The sequence below is a fragment of the Oncorhynchus masou genome, chromosome 3, assembly GCF_036934945.1.
Source record: "Oncorhynchus masou masou isolate Uvic2021 chromosome 3, UVic_Omas_1.1, whole genome shotgun sequence".
In the NCBI taxonomy this organism is placed as follows: Eukaryota; Metazoa; Chordata; class Actinopteri; order Salmoniformes; family Salmonidae; genus Oncorhynchus; species Oncorhynchus masou.
In genome coordinates this window covers 34,662,061-34,678,442 of record NC_088214.1, presented here as the reverse complement: position 1 = coordinate 34,678,442, position 16,382 = coordinate 34,662,061, and the positions used below count along the sequence as shown (strand labels likewise).

General features: G+C 45.2%; 1 protein-coding gene across 2 annotated transcripts in view; it reads right to left on the bottom strand.

The window, feature by feature from the left end:
- Positions 1-603: 603 nt before the first annotated feature.
- Positions 604-16,382, bottom strand: part of LOC135515011 (chloride channel protein 2-like) — a 66,524-nt gene continuing 50,745 nt past the window's right edge. Inside the window, exons 13-25 of one of the 2 annotated variants that reach the window (XM_064938807.1) lie at positions 8,073-8,175; positions 7,621-7,776; positions 7,279-7,348; positions 7,091-7,201; positions 5,349-5,562; positions 5,005-5,138; positions 4,357-4,631; positions 3,732-3,944; positions 3,279-3,344; positions 2,805-2,843; positions 2,575-2,679; positions 1,980-2,066; positions 604-1,462 (exon numbers count right to left, since the gene is read on the bottom strand). In XM_064938807.1, coding sequence (XP_064794879.1) covers positions 914-1,462; positions 1,980-2,066; positions 2,575-2,679; positions 2,805-2,843; positions 3,279-3,344; positions 3,732-3,944; positions 4,357-4,631; positions 5,005-5,138; positions 5,349-5,562; positions 7,091-7,201; positions 7,279-7,348; positions 7,621-7,776; positions 8,073-8,175 — 2,122 coding nt within the window. In that variant the 3' untranslated portion in view covers positions 604-913. The remainder of the gene's footprint in view (positions 1,463-1,979; positions 2,067-2,574; positions 2,680-2,804; positions 2,844-3,278; positions 3,345-3,731; positions 3,945-4,356; positions 4,632-5,004; positions 5,139-5,348; positions 5,563-7,090; positions 7,202-7,278; positions 7,349-7,620; positions 7,777-8,072; positions 8,176-16,382) is intronic. The other variant, XM_064938813.1, reaches the window with a different exon arrangement.

Below are 16,382 nucleotides of genomic sequence, written 5' to 3'. Positions count from 1 at the left end.
GTTAACACTCACATCATTCCAGAAACATGCGGAACACGGTACAGTAGATAGGATGTTATGTGAATATCGTATCCTATCTCAAGAAATGTAAGATACAAAATGACACTGTGACCAAAACACCCTGTTACAAGACAAGAAACTCTCTAACGTCCGTCCGCCCTCCTACCTTAATGCCAGACAAGGCTATATGTACTTTGAGTTAAATGCATGTTAATTACAATGTGCTTCACAAATGCTCTTAACCCTGTGGGATGCCATTTTATGACTGAGCAATGTCAACGTGTTGGCCTTTTCTCAGCTGCCTTTGGGTAGTAACTTATTGTCTTTCTCTTAATATCCCATTTCAGATATGACTGTACATGCACTTATACTGTAATTACAGAATGTCCTTTAGAATGTAGCTGTGTAAATACGTAGATTTTATAGGCCACTTTTCTCTCTCTCTCTCTCTCTCTCTCTCTCTCTCTCTCTCTCTCTCTCTCTCTCTCTCTCTCTCTCTCTCTCTCTCTCTCTCTCTCTCTCTCTCTCTCTCTCTCTCTCTCTCTCTCTCTCTCTCTCTCTCTCTCTCTCTCTCTCTCTCTCTCTCTGCTATATTTAGGGGGGGAAATGTAGTTTGGCTCTGATAATCAAACTGAGAATAGAAGTGTCAGCACCAGATGGGTGCATGGGCAAGGTTCCACCAAGTCTCACACACACGCACACACACCCAAAAACACTTTGTTAAACACAGAACCATGTTGTCACATTCACTCAGTTACTCTATCACTCACACAGGAATACGAGCTCATTTACACCAACACACGTGCACACAATACATTGTGGACACAGACAGATCCAGGTGAACGTGACCTCTAAGGTTGTAGAAACCTCAACGAACCACGAAGCAACTCCTAACTGTCCCTCACCCCTTCTGTCATTCCGATTGGTCCTCAGTGCGGTTGGGACTTTGCTTACACTGCAGTTCTGATTGGTCCATTTGCTCTATGTTCTGGGTTGTGGTTCCATGTGGTGGGGTTCCATGTTCCTTCGCCGGCTCCAATTGGTCAGTCTCAGGGAGGTGGGAGGGGTCAAAATCACAGGCCAGCTCTGATTCGTCAGTGTGGGAAGGGCTGCACTCTAAGATAAACTCTTCTGTTTGGTCCTCTGTTATTGAGAGGCTTTCCTGAAGAACCAATTCCGATGGTGGGTCCATATTGTCAGTGGGGATGGTTTCAAATTCCATATCTGATTGGTCCTGTATGAAGTGGACAGGGGTCTCCTCATCCATAACGTCCAATTGGTCCTCCATGTCGGGCGGGGTGGGTTCCCGTGGTAACGAGAGGCCTCTGTGGCGGTTCCAAAGCTTGTGCAGCTCTGTCACCTCGGAAACGCTGGTAGTGTTGCCGCTGTCACGGAAACTGGCCAGAGGGGGGCGAACTTTCACCCCTGTCACCGTCACTGAACCCTCTATGGCCTTACGCAGCTAGAGGTTAGACAGAGAGAGGAGAGGTAGAGAGATTGGAGGGAGAGGGAAAGGAATCAAATAGGGAGCAAGGATGGAAAGAAACGGGGGAGAGGATGGAAAGAAGATTGGAAAGAGAGAGACAGAGATATAGAATTGAACATTATGATGTGATTTTGGATTACACGGAGTAGTGATTCATATTACGCTTTTGATTCCATCTCCAAGCGCACTGGGTTGTTAATCTGCATCAACTTTTGTAAAGAGCAGATTGATTAGCCTTGATTGCTTCTGATTCATGAAGCACAACATTGTCCTTAGGACTGATCTGAGGTGATGACAATATTCAAACAACCACAGCCAAAACGTAAAGAGAATGTGTTTCTGTGATGTCATATCATGTGTTTGCAGTGATTTTGAGGTGAAGTGCACTCAAATCAAACATAGTATGATGACATCATTGTTGAAAATACAAATAACTACACACTAACTACATGACCGTGACATAAAGGTTCTTCTAATGCACGGGAACACCCACCTCCCTGAGGGAGACCACGCCCACCAGCCGCCCTGTACTGGTCACATAGGCATGGTCCAGTCCCAGCAGGGAGAAGATGGTGTGAGTCTGGAGAGAGAGAGAGAGGGGGGGGAGAGAGAGAGAGAGAGGGGGATGGAGAGAGAGAGAGAGAGGGGGATGGAGAGAGAGAGAGAGAGGGGATGGAGAAAGAGAGAGAGAGAGTAAAACATAATTGAGAACAAATTGTCTATTAGAAAAATGCCATGGTTTAGTGCAGAGACTTCTATTTGTAATAAAAGGCTCATGACTAGTGGAGCTGTGTGTTATCATATCTCTGTCACCAACCCCATCAATCAAAGGGGTCATCAAGGGCAGAGGGAAGAGAACCATTTTTTTTAGGGATGGAACTCAGCCTTTGTCGGACACCTATAGCCTGGTTACATTTCTAGATTTGACTCATTTCGCAGATGCTCTGCTCATGTCTGCCTTGGCAGTGAAACAACGACAACAAGTATCACAAGAAAAACCTTCACAACTAAGACGTATCAGTTGGGTTACTATGTAGACCGGTAAGAGATCGGTAGATTGAGTGAAAGTTGAACTGATGACGACACACCTTATGCAGAGATGTCCGCTCCACAAGCTGAAAAGGGGCGGGGTCTATCTTGCAGTTGTTGAAATCCACTGGCTCGTCCAGCTGTTGCTCCTCCCACTCTGCTATCTGTGGGAGTGGATTCAAAACTCAGCCAATAAAAGAACATCTATAAAGCTCTCACATCAGTCACTGCATTTTCATTTAGCTTTTGACTGACACGCCAGTTTACCAATGAGAGAGTTCAGTCTTACTTCGTTTGTGGTCATGTCATCCTCTACTTCAGGGGACTCCTGAAAACAAAGAGAGACAGTGGTTACACCCACATACACACAAACACACAATGAATCCATACCACCATTGCATATGAGCGCAAAAGACTAACAACACATACCAAACAATGAGACTAACACATAACCACAATCAAAAGTGCATGTATCTGCCCCTGCAGCTACGCTGTTACTCGGCTGGCTTTGTGAGTCACTGCTGATTTAGCTTTTGTTGGCTAAATAATCAGCTGAATCACTAAAATTACTTAACTCAGATTTGGTAAATTGTGCCTTCCTCTCTCCTTCTCATTTCTCTCTCTCTACAAAGTGTTACAAAGCCACAGTATATTTTGGGCTGGTAGAAGTACCCAAAGCGATTATGGTCGGTCACTTGCTCTATGCTAGGTCGCTAGGCAACGGTTACTTAGCAACGGGCTCTAATGCGGGCGGCAGTCTTACCGCCGCCATGGAGATCCTGACTCGTTTGGGGCCCCTGCTCTCAGGAGCCTCTGGCTCTGCCGGGCTCTTAAAGCCAGGGAGAGAAGGGAGTAACATAGCACAACGTTAGCACAACGTTAACACAACCTAAAAACAACGTTACAGCAACGTTATACTCTATAATGGTCTTACCAGCTGATAAGGAGAGAGGAGAAGGATAGTGGGTGATGTAAATATGAATGCAATGTTACTGCAACGCAGAACGCTTGTTATGCTTCTCTTACTAAGGAGAGGGAGGAGAGGTGCAATGGCGTAACATCAGCGCAATGTTACGTGACAGCAAAGCTGGGGCTTAAAGTTACTAAAGATTCTCTGAGGACAGAGTGGACGTAAAGGAAGGAGGCATATGAGGATACAAGCATACACACAAAAACATAAACACATGCACGTACACACACTTACACTCACACTCACCTCGAGTAGCTCTCTTTCAGGGTCACCACAGGAAAGGGTCTGCTGAGAGCCTGACAGAGGAGAGGGAGTCGGCGTGTCTCTATTAATTGAGAGAGTATGTATACTGTTGGGTGTCTCTGTGTTGTGAATAGTAGGGACAGTTTTCATTGCAGATTTGAGTGGCAGCTGAGAGTTGGACACAGCTGCACTGAAGGAGGACTCCTCTGTTGAGATCTAGATACACACACACACACACACACACACACACACACACACACACACACACACACACACACACACACACACACACACACACACACACACCAGGTTAGAGGTACTGTAGACAGCAGAAGGCATACTGAAGTACTGAAGATGCCCCACATACTGTAAGTCAAACTTCACAGATGTCCCCTACCAGACACACCAAACCAGCCCCACACACTTACTGTACATACACACACACCTATCCTAACACACACCCTGACTCACACGTTTTCTGTAAGCAATATCTGTCCATCCACATCCACATCCATACATTATGTATGGATAAGAACCTTCAGCCAAACTACCCCCCACTCTCGACGGTAATAGTGACTTTAAGTCGCACGCAGGGCTACCTCCTCACGTGAGCGGGAGTCCGACTCACCTCCGCTACACTCACCAGGAAGCGAACCCCATGGCGTGCGCTGGTATTGGAGGAGTTGGAGGTGTAGGAGTGTGTGTGTGTGCAGGGTGGGCTGGGGGGACTGTCCATGGTGTCCAGGCTGGTCAGGTGTGTGTGCGCGCCCAGTGTGTGTGTGTGTGTGCCGTTGTCCTGGGCGTGCCTCCGGAGGTGGTCGAGCCTGCGCGTTGGACCCAGCTGGAGGGACAGGAGTGACTGGAGCTGGGAGCGCTCTATAGAACCCAACAGGATCATAGAGTCTGAGGGACAGAGAGAGAGGGAGGGAGGGAGGGAGAGAGGGGAAGAGTGGGATAGGAAGATAGGGAGAGTGACAAAATAGGGGAGAAAAGAATAAAGGAGAATAAGGGAGAGGAGATAGAGGAAGAGAAAAGGGGTGCAGGGAATAGGGGAGAAAGGAGAGAAGAGAAAGAGGGATCAGTAAGGGAGAGTAATAAGCAGAATACGGAATAGATGGAATAGGACACAAAAACAAAAGGCTGGAAGAAGTGAAAGACACGGGAGAGAAGAAGGAAAGCGGTAGAGAGGGAGACATGTGTCATGGTGTCATGGAGGAAGGATGCATCTTGGATTCATAGCTGAACTACAGATGTGCAGTTGCACACGTACCCTTACCTGTGGACTCAACCAGGGCCAGTGTTTTCAGCTGTCCAGTCATCAGGACCTCCTGTACCTCTCGGTAGGATGAGGAGAGAGTGATGTAACGCACGTCTCTAACCATGATGTCCTCCACACGGATGTTATACTTCCTGAAGGAGGGAGAGGAGGAGAAGAAAGCAGGAGAAGGGGTAAGAATGAAAGAGGAGATAGACAAAGAGAGGACAAGAAATAATGTTAAGAAGAGAGAAACAGTCAAGAAGACAGTTGAAAACATAAGAGAATAAAGAAAAGGGAGTAACAGAAAGCAAGGGGGATAAAGACATGAACAAAGCAAAGGAAAGATGGACAGACAGACTTACTCGTGGTGCCCCATGCCCAGTTCAGGGAGATAGGGTAGTTTCTTGATCCTGATGATAGAGTCGTATAGCGAGGGCTGGAGGGACTGGGCTACGGCGTTGGCCAGGATCACCGCTATCATCACCGGCAGGATGTGGCTGATCTGACCCGTCAGCTCAAACACGATGACTGCTGTCGACACCGTGTGAGTCACTGCCCCCGACAACGCTGCTGCACCTGGGGGAGGAGGGAAACACAGTATGGATGATGAATATGACTTGGCCCAAAGTGGTGGAACGTTTTTTTTTTTTTACAACTACAGAGAGTACAGAAAGGCTGTTAGCACAGGGTCAGTAGTGGATGTGTCCACATATCATTCATTACATCTCTCCACAAAAAAAACATGTTTCATAAGCAATAGGTGAACAGGTTCTCAATGCTACTGTACGTTTATTTGTTAGCTTTACTATCTTTACTTTAAACAACAAAACAAATGAAAGCTCAAGCTAGCGATGTGATTGTAATAGTTACATGTACATGTTGGTCCTGGTCAGTCCCTGGATGGGACAACAGATGGGGCTGGAAGTGGTGTTGGAGGGCCAGTAGGAGGCACTCTTTCCTCTGGTCTAAAAAATATCCCAATGCCCCAGGGCAGTGATTGGGGACACTGCCCTGTGTAGGGTGCCGTCTTTCGGATGGGACGTTAAACGGGTGTCCTGACTCTGAGGTCATTAAAGATCCCATGGCACTTATCGTAAGAGTAGGGGTGTTAACCCCGGTGTCCTGGCTAAATTTCCAATCTGGCCCTCAAACCATCACGGTCACCTAATAATCCCCAGTTTACAATTGGCCTCTTCATCTCCCTCCTCTCCCCTGTAACTATTCCCCAGGTTGTTGCTGTAAATGAGAACGTGTTCTCAGTCAACTTACCTGGTAAAATAACGGATAAATAAAACAATAAAACAATTCTACTAATCTATTTTTTATTTTACATTTCTTTAACTCGGCAAGTCAGTAAAGAAAAAAAATATTATTTTCAATGACGCCCTCGGAACAGTGGGTTAACTGCCTGTTCAGGGGCAGAACGGCAGATTTGTACCTCGTACCTTCCAGTTACTAGTCCAATGCTCTAACCACTAGGCTACCCTGCCGCCCCAATAATCTATCAGATCAATGAAGAGCAGAAAATGATTAAACTTTTTATTTCAATCCTTAACCTGCTTGTCTGCTTTATCGTAGCATAATACATTTTCACCAGTCACATTCAATAAGCTAGCACAATTGACGAAAATAGCTTCGGCATCACACCCTCCTGCATTTTTCAATCATGTTAGAGAACAGAAAGATCCAAGATGGCTCCCATAAGTAGATACAAAATAGCTGTAATGAGGCCTTGAAGATGAAAAAATGGGTTGGTTTTAGTGCAACTGGTGGAGTTCCGCCTGCAGTTTCAATCACATCAGAGAACAGAAACAGCCAAGATAGACCCCATGGTGAAGTATCAGGTTTTGTTTTAAGCATAAGTGGACATGTAAGAGCCGTAATGGTGTCTATAGGTAAAAAAAAAACAGGTTTGTTTTCGTGCAACTAGTCGTGCACCGCCTGCCGATTCAATCACATCAGAGAGAGCCAAAATGGAGGGGCCTATGGTTAAATTCAGTCGTCTCAGGTTCGGATTCAGCCATAAGTGAACACGTTAGAGCTGTAATGGGGCCTTGAAAGCAAAAAAACAGGTTAGTTTTAATGCAACTGGTGATGTACTCACCCACTACAGCATAGCCGCCAGGCACTATAGGATAGACACTGCCATCAGCATGGATGCCATCAGGGAACATGATTGCCATGATCTCGCCTACCAAACGTCCAAATGCCGCACCTGCACATCCCATACATAAAGTGTTTTTAGTGTGTATGGCTAAATACACAAATTCGCACACACAGCAAGTGACTTACCAATGAGGAAAACTGGCATGAAGGCCCCACATGGCACAGGCATGGTGGTAGCTACTGCAGACATCCAGAACTGAGGAGAGATAAAGAAAGAGATGTGTGTGTGAGAGAAGGGTAATAGAGGAAACTGAAAACAGACAAACTGGGGCAGAACATTTGACATCAACACAGTCACAGATTCACACCGAGACAGACCATCACTGTAAATAAGAATGTGTTCTTAATTGACTCACCTGGAGGAATAAAGGTTCAATAAAAATGATTAAAAACAAACAACATCAGCCTCACCTAACCCAAGCCCACACAGAAACCCACTCTCTCGATCTCAAGTCAATGAACACGTACCTTCATGACGATGAAGAGGATGAGAGTGATGAAGACGTTAACCTGGGGGTGTTTCCAGGCGTGGGAGTGGCTGATGTAGTCAAACTCCTCAGCAACGCCCTGCCGACACCATGTTCGGTTGTCCAACAACGCCACCAGCGACTCGTGCTGCGTCAGCTGAGGAGACAAGGAGCGCCAGAACTGTTAGGCATGGGATATACTGTATCAATCGTAATAGTCTCAAATGGTTTCCTTTCCTCATCTCCTTCCATTATCTGATCTAACAGAATAGGATCGGTGAAGACAACACAGAACTGATCCTTCATATCAGATACTATGAAGGGGACAAGGAAGGAAGGTGTTTTAGACAAATGAAATGCATCCTTGGTCTAATATTTTGAAAAATGTATCATACACATTGTGGTTGACAGATACACAGACACAGATATTTAAAAAAAAGTGTAAATTCTGACCTGTCCAGCCATGAACTGTCCAAACCCAGGGGGGAAGGTGAGGGTTGAGATGATCAAGGTGACCATAGCAGGATACACCAGACGTCTGACATGGAGAGAGGAGCTGTGGGTCATTAGAGTGAGTGAGTGAGTGTGTCCCACTATGATAAATTAATAATAGGTTTGCAATATTATTTTTATGTGAACTCAAGTTTGCATTTTCAAGTTGACAGTTCTTGTTCAAAGCCCTATATATATTACCAGTCAAAAGTTTGAACACACCTACTCATTCCAGGGCTTTTCTTTATTTTTTACTATTTTCTACATTGTAGAATAATAGTGAAGACATCAAAACTATGAAAAAACACACATGGAATCATGTAGTAACCTAAAAAGTGTTAGACAAATAAAAATGTATTTTATATTTGAGATTCTTCAAAGTAGTCACCCTTTGCCTTCATGGAAGCTTTGAACACTCTTGGCATCTCTCAACCAGCTAAATGAGGTGGTCACCTGGAATGCATTTCAATTAACAGGTGTGCCTGTTAATTTGTGGATTTTTTTTCCTTCTTAATGCGTTTGAGCCAATCAGTTGTGTTATGACAAGGTAGGGGTGGTATACAGAAGATAGCCCTATTTGGTAAAAGACCAATTCCATATTATGGAAAGAACAGCTCAAATTAGCAAAGAGAAACAACAGTCCATCATTACTTTAATTAAAAAGGCAACATTCTCAAGACTACTATAAAATGGTTTCTGTTCAAAGTGTGTGGTTTTAAGAACCAAAACGCAATTACATTATGTATGTGGTGCTGTTCTTTGTTTTTATTGATCGAATTAGAACTACACAATAACAAAATATGCAGGCTGTACATGAGTAACTTTTTGTATGAAGTAGCCTTTATGAAATAAATGGTTGGAGACCACTGCTCTAGCCCAAACTGTTCAAATATGACCCAGCTTCACCTGGAATGCTTTTCCAACAGTCATGAAGGAGTTCTCACATATGCTGAGCACTTGTTGGCTGCTTTTCCTTCACTCTGCGGTCCAACTCATCACAAACATATCTCAATTGGATTGAGGTCGGGTGATTGTGATGGTTGATGGTGATGTTTCGTATTGCGTCAAATAACAACATTGACGAATACGCTGATTCGGTGTGCGAGTTCATTAGAACGTGTGTTGAAGATGTCGTTCCCATAGCAACGATTAAAACATTCCCTAACCAGAAACCTTGGATTGATGGCAGCATTCGCGTGAAACTGAAAGCGCGAACCACTGCTTTCAATCAGGGCAAGGTGTCTGGTAACATGACTGAATACAAACAATGCAGCTATTCCCTCCGTAAGGCTATCAAACAAGCTTAGCGTCAGTACAGAGACAAAGTAGAATCCCAATTCAACGGCTCAGACACAAGAGGCATGTGGCAGGGTCTACAGTCAATCACGGACTACAGGAAGAAATCCAGCCCAGTCACGGACCAGGATGTCTTGCTCCCAGGCAGACTAAATAACTTTTTTGCCCGCTTTGAGGACAATACAGTGCCACTGACACTGCCTGCAACGGAAAAATGCGGCCTCTCCTTCACTGCAGCCGAGGTGAGTAAAACATTTAAACGTGTTAACCCTCGCAAGGCTGCAGGCCCAGACGGCATCCCCAGCCGCGCCCTCAGAGCATGCGCAGACCAGCTGGCTGGTGTGTTTACGGACATATTCGATCAATCCCTATACCAGTCTGCTGTTCCCACATGCTTCAAGAGGGCCACCATCGTTCCTGTTCCCAAGAAAGCTAAGGTAACTGAGCTAAACAACTAGCACTCACTTCCGTCATCATGAAGTGCTTTGAGAGACTAGTCAAGGACCATATCACCTCCACCCTACCTGACACCCTAGACCCACTCCAATTTGCTTACCGCTCAAATAGGTCCACAGACGATGCAATCTCAACCACACTGCACACTGCCCTAACCCATCTGGACAAGAGGAATACCTATGTGAGAATGCTGTTCATCGACTACAGCTCGGCATTCAACACCATAGTACCCTCCAAGCTCGTCATCAAGCTCGAGACCCTGGGTCTCGACCCCGCCCTGTGCAACTGGGTACTGGACTTCCTGACGGGCCGCCCCCAGGTGGTGAGGGTAGGTAACAACATCTCCTCCCCGCTGATCCTCAACACTGGGGCCCCACAAGGGTGCGTTCTGAGCCCTCTCCTGTACTCCCTGTTCACCCACGACTGCGTGGCCACGCACGCCTCCAACTCAATCATCAAGTTTGCGGACGACACAACAGTGGTAGGCTTGATTACCAACAACGACGAGACGGCCTACAGGGAGGAGGTGAGGGCCCTCGGAGTGTGGTGTCAGGAAAATAATGTCACACTCAACGTCAACAAAACTAAGGAGATGATTGTGGACTTCAGGAAACAGCAGAGGGAACACCCCCCTATCCACATCGATGGAACAGTAGTGGAGAGAGTAGCACGTTTTAAGTTCCTCGGCATACACATCACAGACAAACTGAATTGGTCCACTCACACAGACAGCATCGTGAAGAAGGCGCAGCAGCGCCTCTTCAACCTCAGGAGGCTGAAGAAATTCGGCTTGTCACCAAAAGCACTCACAAACTTCTACAGATGCACAATCGAGAGCATCCTGGCGGGCTGTATCACCGCCTGGTACGGCAACTGCTCCGCCCTCAACCGTAAGGCTCTCCAGAGGGTAGTGAGGTCTGCACAACGCATCATCGGGGGCAAACTACCTGCCCTCCAGGACACCTACACCACCCGATGTTACAGGAAGGCCATAAAGATCATCAAGGACATCAACCACCCGAGCCACTGCCTGTTCACCCCGCTATCATCCAGAAGGCGAGGTCAGTACAGGTGCATCAAAGCTGGGACCGAGAGACTGAAAAACAGCTTCTATCTCAAGGCCATCAGACTGTTAAACAGCCACCACTAACATTGAGTGGCTGCTGCCAACACACTGACACTGACTCAACTCCAGCCACTTTAATAATGGGAATTGATGGGAAATGATGTAAATATATCACTAGCCACTTTAAACAATGCTACCTTATATAATGTTACTTACCCTACATTATTCATCTCATATGCATACGTATATACTGTACTCTATATCATCAACTGCATCCTTATGTAATACATGTATCACTAGCCACTTTAACTATGCCACTTTGTTTACATACTCATCTCATATGTATATACTGTACTCGATACCATCTACTGTATCTTGCCTATGCTGCTCTGTACCATCACTCATTCATATATCCTTATGTACATATTCTTTATCCCCTTACACTGTGTATAAGACAGTAGTTTAGGAATTGTTAGTTAGATTACTTGTTGGTTATTACTGCATTGTCGGAACTAGAAGCACAAGCATTTCGCTACACTCGCATTAACATCTGCTAACCATTTGTATGTGACAAATAAAATTTGATTTGATTTTTATTTTGTGGAGGCCAGGCCATCTGATGCAGCACTCCATCAATCTCCTTCTTGGTTAAATAGCCCTGACACAGCCTGGATATGTGTTTTTGGCCATTGTCCTGTTGAGCATTATCCCACTAAGCACAAACCAGATGGGATGGCGTATCGCTGCAGATTGCTGTGGTAGCCATGCTGGTTAGGTGTGCCTTGAATTCAAGAAAAAAAATCACTGACAGTGTCACCAGCAAAGCACACCCACACCATCACACCTCCTCCATGCTTCACGGTGGGAACCACACATGCAGAGATCATCCATTCACCTACTATGCGTCTCACAATGGCATGGCGGTTGTAATCAAAAATCTTTGCTTTCCTTTCCTGTGGCGGTCCTCATGAGAGCCAGTTTCATTATAGCGCTTGATGGTTTTTGCGACTGGACTTGAAAAAACTTTAAAAGTTCTTGACATTTTCCGGATTGACTGACCTTCATGTCTCTATGGGATCGGTGTCCTTATACCGGGACGGTTGATGCTAACATGCGCTAATGTGACTAGGATGACATTATAAGTAACAACAAACTTTCCAGGACATAGTCTACCCATATAAAAAGTGCCTGGTTTGCATTCTCTCTTCTTCTGAAGGCAGTGCTCCCTGGGCGCTCCAACTGACTCCGACAGTTGAACTTGAGGTGATGACTGTTTCAGGCCTATAAAATAACAATATAAATATTTGGATCTAAAATGTACAAATTACCCTCTTTTTGTACATCTATATCTGTAGAGTAGTAGCCATCTGACATGAAGAAATGCATGTCGGTGTCATAGCATGCTCTCTATCTCTCTGGGGTTAGGCCTAAGCTTCTCATCCTTTATATATTTATACTCTACCGTTCAAAAGTTTGGGGTCACTTGGAAATGTCCTTGTTTTTGAAAGAAAAGCAAATTTCCTCAACTGGCAGCTTCATTAAATTGTACCCGCAAAACACCAGTCTCAACGTCAACAGTGAAGACATATATAACCTATTAAACTATGATCATACCATGGACACCTAAGCCTTTGCATGCAATGCCCTAATACATTTAGTGCTCAAATATCTGACAGCTGAACCGCGAGGTGGACAATTATTGTTTTCGAAAAGTACTTAAAGAAAAAAAAAATGGATAAAAAAAGTTGCATATGCTACACATCGAAACACAAGGAATAGTGTTTTCGTAATTTGATAAAGGCTGTTTTAAAGGACACTTAAATGTGGCCAACAGCCCTCGTTTATTGATGGTGCTGTCTGCGCCAGGTTGGATCTGAATGCATATGGATGTCCAAGGAATTTCTCAAATGTCCGGTCAATTAAAATGTTGCCTGTCATTTTGTCCAGCGCTGAAATTGCAAATTGTTTTTGTGAAGATTTTAGAACATTCACGTGAAATCTGTCGCCAATTGGATGGGAACCTAGCTATATACACCCTAAAGACGATGGCAAGTGCACTAGTCCAGTGTCACCATGATTATGCCTGCACATCATGGTTCACCAGCAGTTCCTAACATCTACAAAATTATCTACCGGCCAAACAAGCTTTTAAGAATTGCATTTTAAACTCCACCCTCATACTCATCTGATGGTTGAGCATGTTTTAGTCTCCATCTTTGGGGTGTGTCTGTATCTATGTCATTGCCACAATAGAAATACGTCCCGACTTTATTGTGCAATCCCTGTCACTTGAAAAAATCTTTGTGTATAAATCTTTGTGTACAAATAAAAGCAATCAATCCAAACTGTGCAGCGGCCAATTGATGAATGGAAAGAGACATCTGTTACAAAACATCAAAAAGTTTAATGACATTCGGAGACTGTCAAGCCAAGCCTTCTGTCACGGTCGTCATATTGAGGAGACCAAGGTGCAGCGTGGTGAGCGTACATACTTCTTTATTATAAGATGTCACCAACAAAACAATAAACATCAACCAAAACCGTGCTGCCAACGTAGTGCTCACAGGCAACTATACATGGAAAACTACCCACAAATACAGGTGTAGAAAAAGGCTACCTAAGTATGGTTCTCAATCAGAGACAACGATAGACAGCTGCCTCTGATTGAGAACCACACCCGGCCAAACACACAGAAATACAAATCATAGAAAAAGGGACATAGAATGAACACCCAAATCACACCCTGACCAACCCAAAATAGAGACATATAAAGCTCTCTACGGTTAGGGCGTGACACCTTCTATACTGGGTAGGCCTACAAAGTAGGGAGGGATGTGTTTTCTGTTTGTCAAGATTGAAATAGTCTATTTATTGTGTTGTTGAAAACGCAAGCTATGATATAGAAGTGCCAAAGTCAGTACGCTTTGATTATTGGTTGTGTGGTGCATTGGCACAGAAACCTGTTGGTGGAGAATTTGTTGCATATATTTTATATAATTATAAATATGGCATCCAAATGTAAAACATCTGATTTCCCCCTAGCTGATCATTGTCTGCAGCCGGCTGATCGTAGTGTAATGGAAAAAGCAGGGAGAGTGAGCTCGTAGCCCTGCGACTGTACCCATAAAAATATCCATTTTTATAAACACAGGGTCGCTACAGTTATTGTTATTTGTGGTCGTAAACATTATTTTGAGTTCATTCTATGAGGGGGGAGGGTGTTACATTTATTTATATGTGGAAATATTTTATTTTGGGAAGGGGGTGCATCATTTTTTTATGACATCTTGAGTTGGACCAGCCCCTCCCGCCCAGTGAATTTCGATCTGTTCCTTACCAAGCCAAGCAGAGCTGTTTTATCGACAAAACAAATGAGCCTGTGCTTTTCCATTTAGCGCACACATATTGGCTACATTGTAACCTCAAAGCGGCCACGGTGGGCTCACCCAGGACTGTTACTTTTGTAACTGAATGAAAATGTTTTAACAATGTAATTTAACCGATTGATGTTGGGAAATGGATGGCAAAGTGCAGAATGGTGTTAAATGCCTCTACACAGTTTGGGGAGGATCCCCCCCCCCACAGATTTAATCACGCAATATTAGACCTACTGATTATTTCTCAATTGCGAGGTCCCTACCGGACATGCAGTTGTCTGCAAAGGTGCAACCTTTAGTAGGCTGATGGAAGGCAGAGTCAGAGGCTGCAATACAGCCAAGACATGTCCGAGCCATATTCATCATGGCTCTTACAGGAAAAGTGAAAGTACAAATTGAATTTGTTCGCGGTGGGTACTTCTCAAATGATATGTAACAACACCATGTGACCAACACCGTTGGACATGAAACAACATAAAAAACAACAACAAAATAGATTAAATATATATATATTTTGCAGGTGCCTTTTCATTTTATACACCAGTGGTGCAACTACGGTAGTGCTTTCTAACGGCACTGAACTAAAACATTAATGCAACTACGGTAGTGCTTTCTAATGGCACTGAACTAAAACAGTGGTGCAACTACGGTAGTGCTTTCTAATGGCACTGAACTAAAACAGTGGTGCAACTACGGTAGTGCTTTCTAACGGCCCAGAACTAAAACAGTGGTGCAACTACGGTAGTGCTTTCTAACGGCCCAGAACTAAAACAGTGGTGCAACTACGGTAGTGCTTTCTAACGGCCCAGAACTAAAACAGTGGTGCAACTACGGTAGTGCTTTCTAACGGCCCAGAACTAAAACAGTGGTGCAACTACGGTAGTGCTTTCTAACGGCACGGAACTAAAACAGTGGTGCAACTACGGTTGTGCTTTCTAACGGCACTGAACTAAAACAGTGGTGCAACTACGGTAGTGCTTTCTAATGGCACTGAACTAAAACAGTGGTGCAACTACGTGTCACGTTCTGACCTTTATTTCCTTTGTTTTGTATTCCTTATTTAGTATGGTCAGGGCGTGAGTTGGGGTGGGCAGTCTGTTTGATTTTCTATGATTTGGGGATTTCTATGTTTCTGCCTAGTATAGTTCTCAATCAGAGGCAGGTGTCATTAGTTGTCTCTGATTGAGAATCATACTTAGGTGGCCTGGGTTGCACTGTTTGTTTGTGGGTGATTGACTATGTTAGTGGCTTGTGTCAGCACAGGTCTCATTTGTAGCTTCACGGTCGTGATTTGTTTATTGTTTTTGTATGCAGTGTTCAGTACTTTCTTTAATTAAATATTCACTATGAACACATAACACGCCACGTTTTGGTCCTCTGATCCTTCTCGCCTCTCCTCTTCAGATGAAGAGGAGGACGACCGTGACAGAATCACCCACCACAACAGGACCAAGCGGCGTGGTGACAGGCAGCGGCAGCAGGAGCAGCGAAGTATGGACTATACTACTTGGGAGGAAATAGACAGGTGGGCGGTCGACCCAGGGAGAGTGCCGGAGCCCGCCTGGGATTCGCTGGAGCAGTGCGAGGAGGGTTATAGGAGAATGGAGTTGGAGAGACGAGCACGGCGACGTGGACGGAAGCCCGAGAGTCTGCCCCAAAAATGTCTTGGGGGGAGGCACACAGGGAGTATGGCGAAGCCAGGTAGGAGACCTGCGCCAACTTCCTGTGCTTACCGGGGGCTAGAGAGACCGGGCAGGCACCGTGTTATGCTTTGGAGTGCACGGTGTCCCCAGTGCGGGTGCATAGCCCGGTGCGGTACATACCAGCTCCTCGTTTCGGCCGGGCTAGAGTGGGCATCGAGCCAAGTACCATGAAGCCGGCTCTACGCATCTGGTCTATAGTGCGTCTCCTTAGGCCGGCTTACATGGCACCAGCCTTGAGCACGGTGTCCCCGGTTCGCCTGCATAGCCTAGTGCGGGCTATTCCACCTCACCGCACTGGCAGGGCGACCGGGACCATTCAACCGGGTAAGGTTGGGCAGGCTCGGTGCTCAAGAGCTCCAGTGCGCCTGCACGG